At 49.3% G+C, this 9,705-nt stretch overlaps 1 protein-coding gene across 1 annotated transcript; it reads left to right on the forward strand.

Annotated features, from left to right (window-relative positions):
* Window positions 1–5,440: 5,440 nt before the first annotated feature.
* On the forward strand, window positions 5,441–7,580 carry LOC123758069 (uncharacterized). The gene is made up of 2 exons (XM_069339031.1): window positions 5,441–5,534; window positions 6,841–7,580. Exons 1-2 carry the CDS (start codon window positions 5,441–5,443, stop codon window positions 7,578–7,580), a joined length of 834 nt encoding a protein of 277 aa, XP_069195132.1.
* Window positions 7,581–9,705: the final 2,125 nt, after the last annotated feature.

Raw genomic sequence — 9,705 nt, forward strand, 5'->3', positions numbered from 1 at the left:
CACTCACAGGATGGGTTTGGGGTCCACTACCACTCACAGGATGGGTTTGGGGTCCACTACCACTCACAGGATGGGTTTGGGGTTCACTACCACTCACAGGATGGGTTTGGGGTCCACTACCACTCACAGGATGGGTTTGGGGTCCACTACCACTCACAGGATGGGTTTGGGGTTCACTACCACTCACAGGATGGGTTTGGGGTTCACTACCACTCACAGGATGGGTTTGGGGTCCACTACCACTCACAGGATGGGTTTGGGGTCCACTACCACTCACAGGATGGGTTTGGGGTCCACTACCACTCACAGGATGGGTTTGGGGTCCACTACCACTCACAGGATGGGTTTGGGGTCCACTACCACTCACAGGATGGGTTTGGGGTCCACTACCAATAACAGGATGGGTTTGGGGTTCACTACCACTCACAGGATGGGTTTGGGGTCCACTACCACTCACAGGATGGGTTTGGGGTCCACTACCACTCACAGGATGGGTTTGGGGTCCACTACCACTCACAGGATGGGTTTGGGGTCCACTACCACTCACAGGATGGGTTTGGGGTTCACTACCACTCACAGGATGGGTTTGGGGTCCACTACCACTCACAGGATGGGTTTGGGGTTCACTACCACTCACAGGATGGGTTTGGGGTTCACTACCACTCACAGGATGGGTTTGGGGTCCACTACCACTCACAGGATGGGTTTGGGGTCCACTACCCCTCACAGGATGGGTTTGGGGTCCACTACCACTCACAGGATGGGTTTGGGGTCCACTACCACTCACAGGATGGGTTTGGGGTCCACTACCACTCACAGGATGGGTTTGGGGTCCACTACCACTCACAGGATGGGTTTGGGGTCCACTACCACTCACATGATGGGTTTGGGGTTCACTACCACTCACAGGATGGGTTTGGGGTCCACTACCACTCACAGGATGGGTTTGGGGTCCACTACCACTCACAGGATGGGTTTGGGGTCCACTACCACTCACAGGATGGGTTTTGGGTCCACTACCAATAACAGGATGGGTTTGGGGTCCAATACCACTCACAGGATGGGTTTGGGGTCCACTACCACTCACAGGATGGGTTTGGGGTCCACTACCACTCACAGGATGGGTTTGGGGTCCACTACCAATAACAGGATGGGTTTGGGGTCCACTACCAACAACAGGATGGGTTTGGAGTCCACTACCAATAACAGGATGGGTTTGGGGTCCACTACCACTCACAGGATGGGTTTGGGGTCCACTACCAACAACAGGATGGGTTTGGGGTCCACTACCAACAACAGGATGGGTATGGGGTCCCAAACCCCTAACAGGAAAGTCTCGGCGTACCCGGGACTGGCTATCGGAAGAGACGACTGACAGTAGAGGTGTTACGGAGGAGCGTAACCAGCGAGTTGCAAGAAGCCCCTAGCTGCCCAGGGTTCGCTACCCTGGTATTTGTTCGTGAAGAGTCCCAGCAGCACGAGGCTGATGTTCTCTGCCAGCACCAGGCTGGAGAGTGATTGTGGGTGTGCACGCAGAGCACCTAGTGAGACTGTGTTTTGGCTGGCCCGTGGCCAGGGTAGACTCGTGGCCAGGGTAGACTCGTGGCCAGGGTAGACTCGTTGGTGTTTCCCAGTACTGGTTGAGGACGGTACTGTGTTGAGGAAACACGGTAGCTGACAAGACTGCATCTATTGAGCATCGAATAGCACTTAGTGTCCTATGAGAGAGACTTGTGTACATATTAAGTGTAGTAATACTTCTTCTAGGATTATATATGAAGTGATAGGAAAGTGATTATAACTGAATATATTGATAATTAATGAAGTGTAGTATTCAATGCACCTCCCACAGTGTGTTTTACTTACATTACCGAGCTCATTCCTTGAAAGCCACTACTAACTTGGGGTTGGATACCAGAACTTTAGTACCACCAGAAAAGAACCCGGTTGCGACCCATTGTGGCCGTAACAAGTACATATATGACTTATTGCTTAGTCACTATTTGGCTGATTAATAAGTACATATGTGGTATATGCCAAGTTATATTTTATTTTTTAAGGTACAAACTCTTCCAGTTTTAAACACCAGTTTTAATATTAGGATTTTTTTCAGTTTTATTAAATAATAGAGATTTATAGAATATTTGACAATACTCTGAGTTACTTTACTATTTAAATATTTTGGTTTTGTGTTATTATTTTTATAAAACTGTAATATCAATATAGGTTTAGGTTAAGTACTAATTGTAATTAAGAAGCAATAAGATGCTTATCTTAACATACTAAGAAGGTTAGGTCAGGTCGGTGTTTTCTATTCAGCTTTTCACGGTAAACTAAAATATTCACAGTATATTAGTATGATCATCATAAACAATGGTATAAAACCTCAACAGCAACAAAAAAAAGAGAAAAATATTCGTCGCGACGACCGCTAGCACCAGCGGATAAAGCGTCGCTTTTGAATGAATGAATAAATGAATGAATAAATGAATGAATTGGGAAAGAATGGAAGGAAAAAAATATCTAACTGAAAATGAGTGGCAAGGAAATGAGAGAGGAAGGAAGAAAGATGGAAGGAACGAAGGCTCTATGGTTTAGCGTTGAACGACTTCGAACTTCGACTGTCAAGTGTATATCTCGAGTTCGAATCCCAGCTCTGACCAACACATACCCCCCAGGTGACCAGCGTATTACACAGAGTGGGTATGATCTCTTAGCGTTATACTGTAAACATATCTTGCTAAGAAACTCAACCTTCCTTGTTTACCTCATCGCTAAAGATTTGGTTGTGTGATAAGATCGTCACTGATGGCCGCTCCGAGACTCTTGTCGTCGTTGTGGTCTGGGCAAGTGCATACTCCCACATTTTGAACACATATTTGACTTCATTTCACCAAAATTGTTTTAACTTAGACATGTCAATATTAGTCATATGTCTCTGACCACTTGGGGAGCGAGGGAACGAAAGGAGAGAGGGAGACAGAAAGGGATGTTTTGAGGGAGGAAGCGATAGAGCAAGGTAAGGAAGGTGATAAGGAGAGAGGTGATAAGGAGGGAGAGAGGGAAGGAAGGGGCTAGCGATGTAGGAAGATATTGAGGAAGGGAGGGATAGAAGCAATGAGGGTAAAGAGGGAGACAGACTCCTCTAGTAAGAAAGGGATAAAGATGCAACAGTTGACACAACATCTGTGCCTAGGAAGCCCCCCTCCCCCCTAAGATGTATACACAGATCCAGCCTCCAGCGCCGCCTACACCGTCACAACACATGCAGGAAACAAAGGAATGAAAGAAAAGGAAGGAAGGAAGGAAGGAAGGAAGGAAGGAAGGAAGGAAGGAAGGAAGGAAGGAAAGAAGGAAGGAAGGAAGGAAGGAAGGAAGGAAGGAAGGAAGGAAGGAAGGAAGGAAGGAAGGAAGGAAAGAAGGAAGGAATGAAGGAAGGAAGAAAGGAAGGAAGGAAGGAAGGAAGGAAGGAAGGAAGGAAGGAAGGAAGGAAGGAAGGAAGGAAGGAAGGAAGGAAGGAAGGAAGGAAGGAAGTGAAGGTTGGGCACGCCCGTGGCCAAGAGCAAGGAGACAGCGGGGGTTTATCAAGAGTATAATACGTGGAGCCTCGGGCGGAGCATCTGCGAAATATCTTGACTACCTTATTTATGTGACCCATTCCCAGACTATAAAGAGGCGGGAAGGTCGGGTCTCCGGAGGCACGCCAGAATTAGACGGGTGGCTCACCATTATATGGAAATTTTATGCCTCTTATTACTGCCGAATTATATGGAAAAACTAAATTGTCTGGATAAGCTTAAGAGAGACTCCGGACTCAGGACTATTTGAACTGACATAAACGCATACACACGCGCGTGTGCACAGGCATTTAGACACTTGTGCAAGGAATCATTCAGAACTTTGTATACCACCTATGTCAGACCAATCCTGGAGTATGCAGCCCCCAGCATGGAATCCATATCTAGTCAAGCATAAGACCAAACTGGAAAAAGTTCAAAGGTTTGCCACCAGACTAGTACCCGGGCTGAGAGGTATGAGCTATGAGGAGAGACTACGGGAATTAAACCTCACGTCGCTAGAAGACAGAAGAGTTAGGGGGGATATGATCACCACGTACAAGATTCTCAGAGGAATTGACAGGGTAGATAAAGACAGGCTATTTAACACAAGGGGCACACGCACTAGGGGTACACAGGTGGAAACTGAGTGCCCAAATGAGCCACAGAGATATTAGAAATAATTTTTTTTAGTGTCAGAGTAGTTGACAAATGGAATGCATTAGGCAGTGATGTGATGGAGGCTGACTCCATACACAGTTTCAAGTGTAGATATGATAGAGCCTAATAGGCTCAGGAACCTGTACACCTGTTGATTGACAGTTGAGAGGCGGAACCAAAGAGCCAGAGCTCAACCCCCGCAAGCACAACTAGGTAAGTACAATTAGGTAAGTACACCTTTGAGAAGGTGGTGGAGGCCAAAACCGTCAGTAATTTCAAAGCGTTATACGACAAAGAGTGCTGGGAAGACGTGACACCACGAGCGTAGCTCTCATCCTGTAACTACACTTAGGTAAGTAAACTCACGCAAACACATACTATACGAGCACGTAGAAGCCAGTAACAGTCTCAAAAGATACAATAGTTGAATACTAGGTCAAGAGTCATTGCAATATTAAAGTGGCTGTTAAAGTGGGGTCCAAGGACTGAAGCTCGGGCCTGCACACGAACAGTTGGGTAAAGACAAGAACAAACTGGAAAGAATGCACCACACAGGAGACTAGTGCAGCACCACACAGGAGACCAGTGCAGCACCACACAGGAGACTAGTGCAGCACCACACAGGAGACTAGTGCAGCACCACACAGGAGACTAGTGCAGCACCACACAGGAGACTAGTGCAGCACCACACAGGAGACTAGTGCAGCACCACACAGGAGACTAGTGCAGCACCACACAGGAGACTAGTGCAGCACCACACAGGAGACTAGTGCAGCACCACACAGGAGACTAGTGCAGCACCACACAGGAGACCAGTGCAGCACCACACAGGAGACCAGTGCAGCACCACACAGGAGACCAGTGCAGCACCACACAGGAGACTAGTGCAGCACCACACAGGAGACTAGTGCAGCACCACACAGGAGACCAGTGCAGCACCACACAGGAGACTAGTGCAGCACCACACAGGAGACTAGTGCAGCACCACACAGGAGACCAGTGCAGCACCACACAGGAGACTAGTGCAGCACCACACAGGAGACCAGTGCAGCACCACACAGGAGACTAGTGCAGCACCACACAGGAGACTAGTGCAGCACCACACAGGAGACCAGTGCAGCACCACACAGCAGACTAGTGCAGCACCACACAGGAGACTAGTGCAGCACCACACAGGAGACTAGTGCAGCACCACACAGGAGACCAGTGCACTGCAGGCTGTAATGGAGAATCTAAGCACCTCAAGACTCAAGACTCGACTTCACGACGAAAGAAGAGACTTCAGAGTGACGAGATGTTCCCAAAGCCGTTCCACGGGTCAGTGCCAGGGTGATCTGGACTCACTGGAAGACTTTTATCAAGTGGCTACTAGAGTTTAATTCGAGCTAGTGCAATGAAGCTGACAGAAGGAAACAGTACCAAATGGGAGAGGAAATTCCCTTAGGGAGCTGAGTAGATACGAACACCTGGGGGATTGTTATAACATATGAAGCCTGTCTCCCGAAGCCAAGGCCACACGGATATCATCAGAGGTTTACGTAAAGTTGGCTAACACACGTAAGCTGTCGTTAGGAATCTGTATTCCTAATATATCAAATCAATTCGGAATTATGCAACACCATCGTGTAGTCTTTCAAGACAGTGAAGGTGGAGAAGGTGTACACGTGTGCCACAACACCGTCCAGCACCTGAGATTATCTTGAGATTATCTTGAGATGATTTCGGGGCTTTAGTGTCCCCGCGGCCCGGTCCTCGACCAGGCCTCCACCCCCAGGAAGCAGCCCGTGACAGCTGACTTAACTCCCAGGTACCTATTTACTGCTAGGTAACAGGGGCATTCAGGGTGAAAGAAACTTTGCCCATTTGTTTCTGCCTCGTGTGGGAATCTAACCCGCGCCACAGAATTACGAGTCCCGCGCGCTATCCACCAGGCTACGAGGCCCCTACCTGGATGACAAAGAGACGGGAAATGCATAACCACACGATAACTCTCGGGGTAATGTATGGGACAGACAAGGGCAGAGTATACGGCATGGTGCTACACGGAGGGAGGGACAGTGGAGGAGGGACAGTGGAGGGAGGGACACTGGAGGAGGGAGGGACACTGGAGGAGGGAGGGACACTGGAGGAGGGAGGGACACTGGAGGAGGGAGGGACACTGGAGGAGGGAGGGACACTGGAGGAGGGAGGGACACTGGAGGAGGGAGGGACACTGGAGGAGGGAGGGACACTGGAGGAGGGAGGGACACTGGAGGAGGGAGGGACACTGGAGGGACTGTGGAAACAACTTTAGATCTGACCTGATTTTCTCCTACCAATTTGCCAAAAGTTTCCTGGAGACGCAACATTCCTTAACCAAGCACGTTAACTGAGGTAACCTTGTCTGCGTGAACCCAAAACAAACTCCCCAGAAATAACGGAGACTAACAAATATAAATAACAGTAATGAGAACCACAATGACAAGAATACCAGGGAAGGTGAAGAACCTCAAGAACAGGGGGCGCCACATAGGCCACCAAGAACCTCAAGAACAGGGGGCGCCACATCGGCCACCAAGAACCTCAAGAACAGGGGGCGCCAAATAGGCCACCAAGAACTTCAAGAACAGGGGGCGCCAAATAGGCCACCAAGAACCTCAAGAACAGGGGGCGCCACATCGGCCACCAGGAACCTCAAGAACAGGGGGCGCCACATCGGCCACCAAGAACCTCAAGAACAGGGGGCGCCACATCGGCCACCAAGAACCTCAAGAACAGGGGGCGCCACATCGGCCACCAAGAACCTCAAGAACAGGGGGCGCCACATCGGCCACCAAGAACCTCAAGAACAGGGGGCGCCACATCGGCCACCAAGAACCTCAAGAACAGGGGGCGCCACATCGGCCACCAAGAACCTCAAGAACAGGGGGCGCCACATCGGCCACCAAGAACCTCAAGAACAGGGGGCGCCACATCGGCCACCAAGAACCTCAAGAACAGGGGGCGCCACATCGGCCACCAAGAACCTCAAGAACAGGGGGCGCCACATCGGCCACCAAGAACCTCAAGAACAGGGGGCGCCACATCGGCCACCAAGAACCTCAAGAACAGGGGGCGCCAAATAGGCCACCAAGAACCTCAAGAACAGGGGGCGCCACATCGGCCACCAAGAACCTCAAGAACAGGGGGCGCCAAATAGGCCACCAAGAACTTCAAGAACAGGGGGCGCCAAATAGGCCACCAAGAACGTCAAGAACAGGGGGCGCCACATCGGCCACCAGGAACCTCAAGAACAGGGGGCGCCACATCGGCCACCAAGAACCTCAAGAACAGGGGGCGCCACATCGGCCACCAAGAACCTCAAGAACAGGGGGCGCCAAATAGGCCACCAAGAACCTCAAGAACAGGGGGCGCCACATCGGCCACCAAGAACCTCAAGAACAGGGGGCGCCACATCGGCCACCAAGAACCTCAAGAACAGGGGGCGCCACATCGGCCACCAGGAACCTCAAGAACAGGGGGCGCCACATCGGCCACCAAGAACAAGAGAACAGAGGCGGCGCACCGACCCAATTTGAGAAGCGGCGGTGTTTATTCCAGCAGTCGTGACTTTTATCAAGTTAATTTAGCTGCTAAAGCAAACAGACGTGCGCCAGAGCCCCCGCCAAATTACCGGAACGCCCTGGCTGCTTACCCTGACACCCTACCTCTCCTCCCCTCTCGCCATTCCCCCTACACTGGGGGAGAGAGGGGGTAAGAGGGCCTTCCCCTCTCTCTCTGGGACCGGAGTTTATGGAGTACAGCTTGAAGGGGCAATTCTTACCACTCTCCAGTCAAAGAAGTTTCTTTTTTCTTGCCCCTCGACACCCGAGGATCGAGGTTGTGGAGTAAGGCAAAGACGTTGTTTTCCTCCTGGTTTAGTGTTTTCATGACAGACCAAGGAGATTTGTTCTACTTCATAGCGGAATAATGGAGGAACGGCAGAAGGCCTGTTTAACCCCGTGCGAGGCAGCTCTAATTATGGCCAACCGCACCCACTCATATGTGATGGATGGCCAACCGGTACTTGAAACAGTCCAACATCAATTACTGCCCGGCAACCGGTTCCACAGCCTAATTTCTAAACCCACTTTTACCCATTTCCAAATCTAAACTTATCCCATGGGGATAAGTTTAGATTTGGAAATAAAAAATTAAAAGGTATTTTACAGATTCCTGAGCCTATTGGGCTCTATCATATCTACATTTGAAACTGTGTATGGATTCAGCCTCCACCACATCACTTCCTAGTGCATTCCATCCGTTAACTACTCTGACACTGACAAAGTTCCTTCTAACGTCTCTGTGGCTCATGTGGGTACTCAGTTTCCACCTGTGTCCCCTTGTTCGCGTACCACCAGTGTTGAATAGTTTATCCCTGTTTACCCGGTCGATTTCTCTGAGGATTTTATAGGTTGTGATCATGTCTCCCGTTACTCTTCTGTCTTCCAGTGTCGCAAGGTGTGTGTGCGTGTGTGTGTGTGTGTGTGTGTGTGTGTGTGTGTGTGTGTGTGTGTGTGTGTGTGTGTGTGTGTGTGTGTGTGTGTGTGTGAGCTTGATCTCTTTTGCCCGGGAGCTGGCGGGTGTTTGTAAGGTTTTCTTCGTGTATTTCAACATATATTCTTGTCCATATATGAACACTGTATAGCATTTACCCATTCACACTCAGATGTATTGTGGACTTAATTGCCCTCAAGTAGATCCAAGCTCTTGGGCCACCAGCTGCGGGAGCGCCTCATCTTGGAGCAGTCTTTAGTTTTGGGTCTTCTAGCATCTGGGTTAAACTCCAGACCGTGCAGGTGGCTTGCTAACGTTGTAGTCTGATGTTTAGTGCTTGTCTGTTCACCAGTTCCTGAATTGTTGGGTCATGTGGTGCACGCTGCTCTTATTTTGCTCTTCTTAGTTCATTGTTTTTACACAGCTTGTCATTTTTGTATGTTAGTTTTGTTTTGTTACTGGAGGGGCTGCGGCCTTGTGTAAGTGTCGTTGAATGCAGGCGATGAGTCACAATAACGTGGCTGAAGTATGTTGACCAGACCACACACTAGAAATTGAAGGGACGACGACGTTTCGGTCCGTCCTGGACCATTCTCAAGTCGATTGTCGTTGAATGTTTGGGCCAAAGTTATAGAATCATCTTAGTATGTAACCAACCTTAGTATGTCTAAGGTTGTTTTTCATTTATATATTCTGTCAATTAAGTGAATTTTGATTCCAGTCCTGTTGACCTTGGGTCTCCGTGTTCTGCCTATATTCATATGATGGATATAGTTGTTGTCAAGGACAATGGGATTTGGGTTTTGTTGTGAATACGTATTATTTTGAACTTTCGTTTGTACATATTTTCCCCACTGCTTTTCAAAGTAATTTACGAATACTACTGTCGATTTTTTTGTTGGCCACTAACAACTTTGATAATCCTAAATGACAGATTATTTGAGTTACGTCATCCGCATAAGTGATGTTGAGG

This window comes from Procambarus clarkii, chromosome 40, assembly GCF_040958095.1.
Source record: "Procambarus clarkii isolate CNS0578487 chromosome 40, FALCON_Pclarkii_2.0, whole genome shotgun sequence".
Lineage (NCBI taxonomy): Eukaryota > Metazoa > Arthropoda > Malacostraca > Decapoda > Cambaridae > Procambarus > Procambarus clarkii.